This window comes from Falco punctatus (genome assembly GCF_963210335.1).
Source record: "Falco punctatus genome assembly, chromosome: 2".
Lineage (NCBI taxonomy): Eukaryota > Metazoa > Chordata > Aves > Falconiformes > Falconidae > Falco > Falco punctatus.
Window position 1 is genome coordinate 74877017 of NC_137581.1, and position 13585 is coordinate 74890601.

Sequence of the window (13585 nt, forward strand, 5' to 3'; positions counted from 1 at the left end):
CCTTTGATGCCACCGTCAGAAACCCAGTTAATAAACTCAGAGTTAGCAGTGGGATTGGTAACTAACTGAGGGTCTGGTTCCTAAAACTAACAGTGTATTTTCTTTCATCTTTTCAGTTCCTAAATTTATCCTCACGGCTGTCAACCCCGTGGTCACTGATAGCAAGTCTTCCGTCAAACAGAATGATGGTACGTGCCATCAAAAAACATACGGTTTGCTGCTGTCTTTTGATTGAAATAGGACGTTTTCCCACTGCAGAGCTGGGTCTGAGGGAGGTGGGACGAGGTAACGGAAACCGTGCTGAAACAGCTGCCCTTCCCCCCAGAGGGCAGCGTGATGGGCTGGGAGCAGGACAGTTCTGGTGCAAGCACTGTCCTGCTGTCACAGCAACGCTACGAAACAAGTGGCCTGCCCAGACCTACCCGTAACCAGCATGTTGTCTATTAACTTTGAACTGTCGGAAAAGTAAAAGTGAAATTGCGGTTGTTTCAGGGCGGGGTCTAACTTTCAGGAGTTACACCAACACGTGCTCTTCTTAAAGGCAACAACATTAATGATGTGGCTAGTGCCTATTTGCTGTGATCAGTAACGGGAGTGTACTGCAGTGACTGGGCCGGGAAGTCCTTTTGAGAGCTGTGAAGTTTAATGAAGTAAAACTGTTTCAGAAACCTCAATGGGAGTAGACAATGAGTTTCATTTAGTAATAGATTCTTTTAAATGAATTTTCCATTTTCTAGATATTCCGTATTTTCAATACTTCGTTATTTATACTTTATTTCAATATTTATTTTATATGTCAACCATCTTTTGGGCTAATGTTCTGCAAGGTTCCTATGACACAGTGCTGGCCTGCCTCTGTTTTAGGTGGCCTTGTTAGTTTAAAAGTTATTGGGTAAATATCAGTTTAGTAGCTTCATCATCTATGATATGATTGAATTTGCTTTACCTTCTCGTGTCACAGCTGTCGACCTTGATCCAAAGGAATCAAGACTTCCAAAGAAAGATGGAATTATTGTTAGCAACTCCTTGGCTACATTTGCATACATTAGAGGTAGGAAAATGAGGCTGAGATTGTGTGGTTTATTAGCTCATGGCATTTTGGGAAAAGGGAAGATCACCTCAGAAGGTCACAACTGGTAATCCCCTGTTTATAGTAACGATATTATTACAACAAAATTGCAGTCTTGTGGATGGGACAATCGCGGCATAATTGCTATTTATAGAATATTTTCCATCTTGAAGGATCCAAACTCGTTTAGTGACTGCAGCTAAGATATTTGTTAATGAATATTTTCAATGGGGACTGTTGGTTGTTCAGTGTTTTTGAAAACCTGGTCCTGATCTAGGAGCAGCACTAGGGACATCCGTTTTTGGAAATGTTGGTTTGCATACATACAAGGATCATCGAGGAGCAGTAAAACAAACAAGCAGCCCAAAGCCAGCCATCTCTGGTATGGGACGTGGCAAGTCTTGTGACTTAGCAGCACTAAGGCAGACTTTGTTCAGGCAAATTAATCTGTGATACCAGATCTCTTAACAGCACAGAAGAAGTCATGAATTTTGGAAGTGAGCAAATGCTGGTGCTGAGAAGCAATTCTGGAGCTAAGATTGCTGCTTTTCTAGAAAATGCCAAGAACCACCCAGCTGTTGAGCATCATCTCACAGCCTTTGCAAAGAGCACGAAGGGTGGCCACAGCCTGCTGGCACAGCGAGACAGTCTGTCCTTGCCAGCAGTACCTGGCTGCCCCCAGCAGCTCTCCCCAAACCCCCTGACCCCACCACCCTTGAGACCTCCTAGCAGCACCTCAAACAGCCAGGGCTGGATTTTACAGCCCATTGAGAAAGGCTGTTTCCACATCTGTCTCACTTGTTGCTATACTGAGAAGTGATCTTGGATTGTGTCAAGGAAGAAAAATGCTCCCTGCCCAGCCTGACCTGGAGATGCTGCCATGGCTCTGTGGAGCCCAGAGTTGCTCTTCCCATGCCCCCTCTTCATAAGGGTAAGGCCTGTTTTGGCAGGGTGGCTGGAAAATAAAAACCCAGGGGTATGCCTCTGGCATCTGGTTGAGAATGCTAGTAAGATGCTAATAACGAGATGTTATTAAGAGGCTGGGGGTTTTGCACTGTAATTTGAAGAGGCAGAGATGGCAGTGTTCAGACTGCAAGTGCAAGGTGGTTTTGGTAAGTGACAGAAAAAGCCTCTCCTCACCCCCAGTCTCCTGAAGCTCACCCCACCATTATGGCCGCACAATGCAGGGCACTTCAAAATGGAAGTGGACTTTTTTTGTACCTAGGTTTTGGCAGTTTGTGAAGTGTTTAAGTACTGGCTTTCTGATTTCAGATCACCCTGAAAGAGCTGCTCTCCTGTTTGTGTCCAGCGTTTGTGTGGGGTTATTCTTCACACTGTGTGCTTTGGTGATCCGTGTGTCGTGCTCAAGTGACTTCCAGAAATTGCACAAAAAGAAGGATCAGTTAGTGCAAGAAAGTGATGGAGTGTACGAGAACAGTGAAAATGAGGAGGAGGATGAGGATTCCTCTGATTCAGACATCAGGGATGAGATAGTGGGACTCTACAGACCTTCTTACTCAGGTTATAATTCAACAGAAGCTGCGGAACTGGCTGAAAGGATAGAGCGCAGGGAGCAGATCATACAAGAAATTTGGATGAACAGTGGTTTGGATATGACACCTCCTAGAAATATGAATACATTTTATATTAATGAACAATAAACGGCTTATTTTGGATGACACCCTAGCCCTTTTTTAAAAAAAAAGAAATGTACCTTCTGTGAAGGAACATTTGTATCAGTGCATATAATTATTTGTAAAGTAAGAAGAAATCTATACAATAAAAGGAGAGTTTAAAACCCTTGACTGTCTAGAAATTGTTCTGTGAAAAAACACTTCTACAGACCTTCATAGTTTTTAAGTTATGATATGTTATGGATTACTTTTCACTGTAATTTGGGATCAGCAGGTTAAGGAATATTTAAAAAGGAGAAAAATATTTAAGCAGCATAACACGGAGAAATACCTTCTGCATTAGGATATGACACTTGTGACCAGTTAGTTGCAGCTCATAAGTTACATAAGAACATGCTCTATTGATGAGAAATACAAGCATTATTAATAGCATGAGCAGGACGAAGCATAATTAAACACAGGGCTTGAAGCTTTTCTGCTGTTGCCTTAACCCAGCCTTTCCCTAATAAATCCTGTTCCTCTGGTAACAGCGATCCTGATTACAAGGGAGTTAAGTTCTGCTCGCTTGAGTCCAGTTGATGCACTTAGAAGAGACATGAAAGAAGGGTCTCTTTTGGGCTGAGAGGTCTGGAAACCAATCTGCAAAGAAGTGCCTGGTATTTCAGTGAAAATTTTCCTGGCTTGAGAATTAGTCTCCTTTGTAGCATTCCTCTTGATTCTAACACAGCAGCACCTGAAGTCAGGCACCCTTGGTGTAGGGAGATTTCACAATACCTCTCCAAGTGTACCCCTTCTTTTTGAAAGCACGTAGCCACCAGGTAAGGCTGGCCCTAGGAGGAAATGCACTGCTGAGGAATGGACATAAGGGCAAAAATCAGTCTGCATTCAAGACTTTCAGCCTGGTTGTTAAGGAAAAGGTCACCATTCAACCATCAGAAGATACCTGCCCAAGATGTAACTCTGCTGCTAGCTGGCAAATCTGTGAAGCCCAAGCTTGAAAATGGCTGTTTTCATAAAAGACTCCTGAAGTTGACACATACTAAGAAAACTTCCTAAGTAAGTGAAATGCTGTGTTAATTTCTCTGATATTAAAGCATGATAGAGCCAGAACTTGATTGAAGGTTATATTCTCGGGATTTTTTTGGAAGCTTACAATCTTCACTTGAAAATTATTCAGACTAGTCTGATTTGGTTTCTGTTGCACAGAAAATTAAATGAGAAATGTATCTAAGCTGAAAAAGCAACCTTCCTGTCTTTAAATAAATGTCTCCGATACTTTAGCTGTGGTCCGTAGGGAATTCACTGAACAAAGGCAGGAAAAATGTCACTTCCTATTGGTAATACTCTTCATGAGTTCATTGTGCTTTCCCGCTCAGACGCTGCGTGCCTAGGTATCGTGATGTAGTATGAAACACTTGGAAAGAAAAAAAGTGACATGACTTGTCATTTCTTACAGTTACAGTCAAACTAAGCATGGGAAAACTTTAAAGGGAGGAAGGGGGCTTGCTCAAATGACGGAAGTGCAATCCCGTGCTCAACTGGAAAAATCTTAGCAGCAGTTAGCATCCGATCAGCGGAAGGAAGAGGGGCTGAGGAGGTGGCCGAAGACCTGAGGTCACCCATGGCATGGGGAAACTGCATGAAACACTTGGCACAGCCCAGGAGCCTGGCTGCACACCCACGGGGACTCGACTCTTCCTTTTTCCATTAGAAAGTCATCATAACCTGTGCCACTGCACGATATTGATGGATAGGGTTTGGTCTGGAAAAACCCCGTGCCTTTGTCCTGAGGCTGGAGGAAGGCAGGTTTTCCTTCTGCTGGCCTGTGGGTAGGTGTGGGACAGCTCTGGTCAGGGGCCGGCTCCTTCCTCCTGACTCACGGGGGCAGGTGCCACCCATTTCCCGGTCAGAAAGAAAGGGGGATTGATCTACATCCCAACAATTCCCCCTGCTGACAGACCGTACCGGTACGAAAACGGATTCTCTTCCTGTTGGTGACCCTCAGAAGAGGCCGTGTGTCAATTGCAGAGTGGGCTGGGCTCCAACACACAGAGAGCAGGGCTGAGGGCAGGGGCTCGGGGCGGGGGGCTGCCCCTTCCCCCGCACAGGGCCCTGATCCAGCTGCCTCCCCAAAACACTAACCCCCGTGAAACTCCCTCTGAAGAGCCTGGGGTCCACAATTCAGCTGATCTCCAGCTGGTCTGTTTTTGGAAGTTACCTGTCCGGCAGTTTATCCTCACTAAAATCTCTTGTGTTTGCTTTCCTCATCCTGTGAGCCTCCACGGCGTTTTAGTCCTGAAGCTGGCACCGTAACAAAACCTGGGAGTGAGTCTTTCCACCAGACTTACACTTTGCTGAAGCTTAAGTAGAAGTAGCATGTCCTAGGGGTGGCCACAGTATCACAGAAAGGTTGAGGACATCTGGTCCAAACCCCTGCTCACCACCTACAGCAGGTTGCCCATGGCCATGTCCCAGTGGTTTTTGAGTATCTCCGGGGATGGAGGCTCCACAGCCTCCCTGGGCAGCCTGTGCCAGTGCTTGGTCAACCTCACAGTGAAAAAGTGTGTCCTGATGTTCAGAGGGAACCAACCTCCTGCGTTTCACTTTGTGCCCGTTGCCTCTGGTCCTGCCAATGGGCACCACAGGTCCTTTCCCTCTTGTTTTGTTCATCCGTGCACATCTTCCATCCGATAGCCCTGCTTTGGGGTTCCCAGCTGAAAACAGGGATGTTTATTCCTGGTGATGAAGCAACGGAAGTGGCAGCAGACCAGCGGAAACCAGTCTGTAACTTAAGGGGTTAGTCCCTTCATTGGAGTAAAACTGCAAGATGGTCTACTTTTCCCAACTCCTAGTTCTCTCATCTACTTTTGCAAATTTGGAGGAAAAAAATCCTTTGTATTCAAGTGAAGATTAGCAATTTGTTTTTCCATTACCTTTGCATAGCTGCCTGTAAATGACTTAGATCTGATTCCCTCCTGGTTTTCCTCCCTGCTTGCCACCACAGGCTGTAGGCAGGCAGTAAAAGATTTCCACGGGTGCCAGAGAAGAGCCTGCTTCCCAATATGGAGCATTTTGCAGCCTCTGGGAATGTGTTTTGAGAAAAAAAAAAAAGTGCTTAATAGTGTGCGCCTGTTTAAATGTATCATCAAACATGGTGACAAAGCCTGATCGTGCACCCCAGCATGAGGAGTTACTCGGCAGGATGGGGAAAGCAGCTTTTGCTCCAGACCAGGAGGTTGAGCTTCACTCAGGAAGTGTTCCCTTGACTGAGTTGTTTAAAGTCTGAGTTTGCATTGCTATTTTATTCTTTTTCGCAAACTTTCCCAGTCTAATTGGGGAAAGCTATCAATTAGCAGTTCACCTTGTTCACAGGTGTTCACTGTTCACAGGTCTGAAAGTTAGAGTGAAAACAGACAAGTTAAAACCTGAGAAACGGACACCGAATTATTTTGATCTTTCTGAAATAACACCCTCTGCGGAAAAAGCATCCAGCATAGAAACCAGAAAATTAATGTGGAACATACTTACCTGACCCAAGCCCACACAGAGCACGATTTTATGGGAAAAGACTGTGTCCATTAAAGAGAAACAGCGGCTACACCGAGCCCAGCTCGTGCCAGTGGCAGTTCCTGCTTTACTGGAACAGGAGCAATGGTAAGAAGCAATTGGATGTGGCTGATTATTAGTGGGATGCGTGCACTGGAAAAACGAGAAGCAGCAATGCTGCAGCTGGTACCTCCTTCATTTCCAGGCTAATGGCAGAAACATCATTGAGGAGGCTGCTCCAGGGCAGCAGCAGCAGGCGGCGAGGGTGTTCAGGGCTGGCAGCAGGAGGGAGTTTCAGCAGTAAAATCCCTGCGACCGCCCAGAAGAGCAGCATAAGAAGAAAACATGACAAAGGGGAGCTTGCAAGTTGTTTGGCCGTAACTATTAGGCTCATGCTACATTCACAGCTAGGGGAGTGACGTGCATTTGGAAATTACATGACCTAGCATTAACACCTAAACTTGCTGCAAGGCAATGTGCAGTCCTGGTGTGGCTGGTTTAACTCCTGCCTTTAAAACAACCCAGAGTTTACCTCCAGGAACCCCTGGGTGAGGTTGCAGGAAGCAGTAAATAAATCCTTCCGAAACCGGTACCTTTACCGGCAGCCACTCAGGTGTGGCAGCTGACGCTTGTGCAACGTTGCGGCCAAAAATCCCCGGCGCCACCCCAGCCCTTTTTCGGGAGGCACCTGTGGCGGGTGGGCAGCGCGGGGGTGCCCGGGGCAGCAGGGGAGGAGGGTGCAGGCAGGGCTGGGGTGGGGGCACAGCCTGCGGCAACCTGGGAAGGCAAAACTGTAGGTGTGCAAGCAAGGAGCAAAGGAGCGAAACCAGGTGTGGAAGCCGTCCAGTTGGCTTCATCTGCACGCTGGGGAGCCTGAGGGATAAATGACCACAAAGGGCCTTTTTTGCAAGGGGCGTGGCTGGGCGACCGAGCATTCAAGCACAGGCCAAGGCAGGGGATTTCACGTAGCCTGTGATGTCGTCTGTGGTGGGTTCTCTTGGCCTCCCAAAGCCCACTCAGACCCCGGGAAGCAAACGGGGGTCACTCTCCAGTGAGTTTTGGAGCGAACCCTGCAAGGCAGCAGCGAGGCGGCAGCGCTGTTGTCCTCAGAGGAGGCGCGGATCTGAGTGCCAGAGCACCAGATTCCTGCAGCATGAAAGCAGCACAGCAAACAGCATTCCTCTGCCAGGGAGCAGGCCCCGCCACGTGTGCAGCCTGCAGAGCCCCACGCCAGCACCTCGTATGCCCAGGGCTGCCCAGCGCGGTTTCAGTGGTGCTGGGGGTGCTCCTGCTCTGCTGCCAGGCGTCACTTTTAGAAGAGAAAATGGGGCTCCTGCCAGCCCCCGAACATGCCTGCCATAACAGACACCCCCCTGCTCTCAGGGTGGCAGCCCCACAGTGGTCACCCTTGGCCAGGCACCCTGAGATGCCGCTGGCAAACCAAGTCCTCCAAGGATTGCTTTCAGCATTAGGGGACTGACTTGTTTTCTTATGTTCTCATTTCTGGAGGGAAAAAAACCAGCCCAGCCTCAACATGTAGTCAGCCCAGAACTGTAGCAAAAAACTCCTTTTTCAGCACTGTAGGAAATGGCAGACTTGCAGCTTCTCATGGAGAAAGCTGCAAATCCCAGCTTGATGTTACAAACAGCTCTGGTGACATCCCAGTTACAGCCTGGGTGGGAACATGCCCTCAGATGCACAGGGCACCTCAGCAATATGCATCCAGCGGCAGTGGGCAGGGTACATTAGTGACTATCCGTTAATAAACCCTGTTGCAGAGTAATTACAGCTGTAGAGGTTCGCTGGAGTGCTAGCCACTGGGCAAGCTCTGACCCAGCCCTATACAACTCCCCGCACTCTTTAAGACCCTTGCATTTCTCTAAGACCGTGCATTTTTAAGACCCAAGGACATGACAGTAGTGCCCAGTCACTCTTCTGCTGGCATAGCAAGAGCTCGAAAGCATCAGGCAGGGTTCACACCTTCTTCATGCAGTAAACCAGACAGGAGATAAAAATCCATCAGAAACCTTGGCAGGTCCAGTCACAATGGAAGAGTTTTTCTTTTGAAAAATCAGGACCCCGAGCAACATGATCTAGTTTTGAGGCTGGATCCAGGTTAGATCGAAGCCCCGCTCCAAGTGCACGGTAGGACCAGCACCCCTCCGGAGATCTCCCACCCTACATTGTTTTACAGGCCTGTGACCAGGTCTCCCTGCACCTGGAAGCCAGCCTTTGAAGCTGCAACGATGCCACTCTCCACCCTTTTGGTTGCATTACAGCTCCAAGCACCCTGCCTATCTGCTGAAAGAATTTAAAACCAGGTTTCCAAAAAAATCCCTCATCAGGACGGAGGTGAAATGTCCTTTTCTGAATGAGGCTGCAAGACATTTCTGAGGGAGGGAGATGCAGGAAAAAAACAGAGCTGCAAACTCATAACTGACCGCTGCGCTGGGGACCATTATGGGTTGAACCCTTAAATAGCAGGAGCTGCCGCCTGGGTGAGAGCAAAGCAGAGGTGGTATGAAATATCACACCACTTCTGCAGCGGTGCCTGCAGACCCGTACATGATAACGTGGGTGACAGCTGTATGTTGATTCTCAGGGCAAAAAAGTCCCCACACACCAATTTTTAACCGCAACATCGTAAGTACTTGGTTCTATTACTCAGCCTTTGCTGAGAGCTGTTCTCACAAACACAACCCTTGGAATAAAACAATAATTACCTTTTCTTTTCCCTTGAGGAAGTGCCAGATTTCCTATTTTTGCTATAAACTTCCTCATTCTCAACACAACCCCGCTGTAGCTGCTGTACAGCCCGTACTCACCACAGCGTGGCCTGGGGACACGCACAGCCCCCCACGCGGGCAGGCGGGTGGGTTTGGGTGAAGCACAGGTGCACGGCTGGGGCTGGGTGACAAGGTGGGGGCAGCCCACGGGTGCCTCAGGCCACCACCACCCTGTCACCCCGTGCACAGAGATGGCAGGTGAGGATGGGAACAGCCGGAGGAAAGGTGCCAGCTCGTGCTCTTGGTGGTGTCTCCCGGCTCGCACACCGACGACAGCCAGGCGGGCAGATGCAATTTGTTGCACCTTCCTCCAACACCAGCGTGCAAGAGCGCACAGGCTCAGGAGGTCACTGGCAGCTGGGAAATCCTCACGTCTGCTGGCAGGGAGACCTTGCTGTCAGCGGTGGCGGGTGTCCTCCTCTTTCTGGCCCCATCATGCCAGACCTTGGCAGGCTCCCGTGGTTGTCAGTGCTGAGCAGGAACAAGAGCTGCACCCTGGTGAGATGTCAGCGCTGCCAAAAGCGGTGGCTCCAGCTCTCTCCACATACTGGACCCCCACCTTGGGCATGGAGTTGGGGACCGGGTCACCCCACTGCAATGGCAGCCCACCACAGCCACCCTATCCCACAGCCACAGACAGCGGCCCCCTCCTGCCATTCAGAAAACCTGCAACAGAGCACAAGGGTCTGTGGGCAGAGGAGGGGGGAACAGAGAGGGAAAATAACCAAGAAACGTCACCAGAGTGTTTTAAAACATGTTGTGTATATTGGGCTCACCCTGCTCTAAGACCTTCCAGTACAAGAGCCAAGTTCCACTTCCCCGGTGGCTTTTGCCTGTGACCCTCACATGGTAAAATGATATAGGACAATATATCAGAATGCAGATATCAGACCCCCCCCCCCCGGCAGGCATGGGGCAAGCCTGGAGCGGTGGCAGCGTGCCGGGGCAGAGCAGTGGCCTGAGGGACAGCACCTGCCCTGCAGCTCAGGAGCCAGCTGACCTCTGGGGTGGGGGAAGCAACACAGGGGCCACGTCCACACAGAGCAAAATGCCCATGCCTTGCCTCCTCCCACGCTCCTGTTCAAGGAAACCTCAATAGCACGTTAAGGACTGTAACAGCATTAGCAACCCTCACCAACACATAATGCAGATTTCCATTAATCAGGATAGTGATATGGCCACAAAACAAACATTTTAGCAATGTTCCGCTGTGTATATCCTTTGATAGAGAATGAATTTTCCCCCTGGAATGGCAAGTCTGCTATCAAACTTCCAGAAATAAAACAGTTTAGAAGAAAGATAAAATGCTTTGGCAAATTTGCAAACCTACGTGTGGTATTCCTATCTTATAATTCTCACATTCTTTAGATATTTAAATATCTATAGGCTTTGCTTTGTTCCTGTATTCTTTCATCTTTTTCCAGTAGGTTCATTCAATTTCAGCCAAATAAATGAATCCAGCAGATCTACAGATGCTGTCATGAGAACTCAAAAGAGCATTGATCCTACAGACAGTTTTCTCAGCGAAAGAACACAGGGCCAATTACAGCAGAGAGCAGCAGTCAAAGGTTTTTTCTGTGTTCCTTCCTACACCTGCTTTTCCCTCATTTTTAGAGGGGAAACAACAATGTTACAAGCACCGTAATCAAAGGGCCTGTTCAAACCCTCCCCGCCTCAGAATCCTCCGTATAATGGTAATTTAAAACTTTCTTTTTCACTGAGACAATAACTCTCAACAAGTCCTGGAAAGATAGTAGAACTTGTGCTCCTATGACTTGTCCTCCTCCTCCTACGCCAGTTGCAGAAAGAACTCTGCTGGGAAGGCACTAGCAAAGCGTCAGGGTTTTGTCATGGAAAACCAGTTACCTGCGGCCGTGGATATGCAGCAGGGTTTAACGAGCGAGATCAAGGGAGTATAAATACGTCACTGCTTATGCTATTTTCAGTTTGCCTCCTCTGCTATTGAACTTTCCTGGTATCAAGAAAATTAAATGAAATGGCCAAAAGCCAATGATGATTTCAGTTATTTACAGGACCGGGAGCCCACAGAATAAACTCCTCAGAATAAAACTAATCTAAGATGAAAGCTCTGTTTGTAAGAGGATTCAGTTGGATATTTTCAAGCGTTCATTATAACTGATCCAAAACATCTGGGAAGCATCCTGGCAAGGCTGATGCAGTTATGACTAACTAACTAAAAAAAGCTACTTTCAAACATTAAGGAGCAGGCAAATAAGTACTCCTGCTACAAAATTGTTCCAGGGTGCATAAATGCTGATAAACAAGCACCGCGAGGTAAGGTCACATTGCAACCCCCAATCCTGCAGTGGATCTCCACCTCAGGTAGCTTATGAGCAAGTCCATCTGTCAGGAATCTCGCTCCCAGGTTGGTGGATGAAAACCACACAGCAACCAACACTCGCTGTCCTTGGCCAGCTTGTTAAACAGAAGAGGTGAGATTTTGGGGAGGGGAAGCACTGTCACAAGCAGCAGAGCAAACAATATGATTCCCGGAGGAATTCAGTTTGGGAACCACCAGGTTATAACTGCCCCCTGGACACAAAACGTGCCAGACTGCCACACAACTTGCTTTAAAAACTCATAAACAGGGTGACATTTTTTCTGTCTGCCAAAAGGACCTAAACATTTTAGAACATTGCTGGAAAAGAGGAAAACAAATGTGCAACAATCCTAAGTTATTAATCTACAAATAGTAATTCGATTTTTTGAGGAGTGTGTATATATGTATATAATTGCCCAAAAGAATTACTTTCAAGGCAGAACTTCTTTTGAAACTTCAGGCAACATTCATACACACCCCTGTGAAAGCGCTGAGGAGAGCATTGCAGAGGAGAGGTGGTCTATCTGTAGAAGCCCCCTTAAAGGCCACAGCAACACCTCCGGCAGCCTGGGCCTCTTACAGCCAGTAGGACTATGAGGAGCTGGAGCTAGGTAACTAACCACCTTTATAATATATCAATGAATTTTATGATTTTATAATGATTTCACCAAGTGCTCCCAAATCCAGTCATGGATCAAGAACATCTGCCATACCACCATGGGTTACAATGCCAGTGATATTATGAAATTAAGTACTTCCAGATTTTCTTTACTCCACCCAATGACAGCGAAGGATCACATTAGGAAAAAAGCTTTCATATTTGGGAAGGGCTGAAAATCTCCAGAGTTGTACAGGATACCAGTTTCCATCTGACGAAGTGGTAGAACAAAGTGTTCTATTAAAACATACTCTATTTTCTTGCTGCATAGAAATAATTCCAAGTAGGTTTGAAACGAAAAAATACTTGAAGTTCTGCAACTTAAAAAAAATCCCAAATACCAATTTTTTTCTAAGAAAAAAGTTAAAAGTTGATATTCCAGAAAAACTAACACCAAACTTTCCTAAAAGAATCAGTGATTTAAGTAAAAGCACCGTTCATAGTTCACTGAATGGCATTAATTCTCTTTTCTGTATTCAATCTTCCAGCTGCGAGTTCAGAAAACACTGCAGTTTCATTTGATCAGTATCTCTTCAACCATACTAATATTTAGATATAATGTTTTTTTTTCATCATTAGAAAATGACAAGCAAAATGCTCTCTTGTTGTTATTTTACAATGACTCAAGCAAGCAGAGAGATTTAAGTCAGAAGTATTGAGATTTGTGAATCTGGAGAGCCACAGCCAGGTATTTTTAGGGGACAGTCAATGACCACAGAATTTACTTCCACCTTGTTGCACTGGCAGGTTTGGCAAGGCAGGAAGCTTCTAGTTGTTAACATCTCAGATGTTTATGTTTTCAAGTGTCTCTGCCTCTGAGCCCTCCTGACATGAGGATTAGGACATGAATAAGACCAAAAAAAACTATCAACGAAAAATGTCAAATACGGGTGTAAGTTCAGAGAGCAAACATAACCCATCTGACTTCCAGAGCTGCTGAGCAGCCCTAGCACCACAGTGCCATAATGTGGCATTTGCGAAAGAGATCTCACATTAAAATTTGACTTCAACTAGGTGCTGATGAGCAACTGCCTGTTCTCAAGACTGATGTAGTTTGTGAACATGATCTAGTTTGGTTCAGGTGGAAAGGAAGCAGATGCATGCAGGGGCAACTTGGTATCCTGAAGTCTACTGCAAGCAACAAACCCAACATCCACAGCTGGCTGTCCCTTCTGTGCTGCAGAACTGAAAAGGTGGGTGTTCTCAGCTCCCTGCTGCCATAGGGACAACTGCTTTGGGGTGTGAATGAACATGCCACTTCAGTTGTCGCCTGTGAGTGCCCACAAGAGGTGTCAGTTCACCTCTTTTTAAAACACTCCATTGATCCTCATGCAGAATTTTCAGAGCACCCTGGCTTATCAGCTCAGCAACCTGATGAAGATGCACATCTGCCTCCATAGAAAAGCATCTCCTTTAAGGACACAGAAGTTTAAATATGTAAAACTCAAGCAACTTGTTTCTAAACACAGAGAAATCTGGAGATTTAATTATCCATTAGTCATACAGTATCCTGAATCAGAATCCTTCCTTCAAAAACAGACACAACATTTA

The 13585-nt window shown here is 46.8% G+C and overlaps 1 protein-coding gene across 3 annotated transcripts in view; it reads left to right on the plus strand.

Moving 5' to 3' along the window:
- The window catches only part of EVA1C (eva-1 homolog C), a 50588-nt gene extending 47716 nt beyond the window's left edge, over window positions 1-2872 (plus strand). For all 3 annotated transcript variants that reach the window (XM_080374729.1, XM_080374731.1, XM_080374730.1), the window contains 3 exons: window positions 117-188; window positions 962-1051; window positions 2342-2872. In XM_080374729.1, coding sequence (XP_080230855.1) covers window positions 117-188; window positions 962-1051; window positions 2342-2730 — 551 coding nt within the window. In that variant the 3' untranslated portion in view covers window positions 2731-2872. The remainder of the gene's footprint in view (window positions 1-116; window positions 189-961; window positions 1052-2341) is intronic.
- The last annotated feature ends 10713 nt before the right edge of the window (window positions 2873-13585 follow it).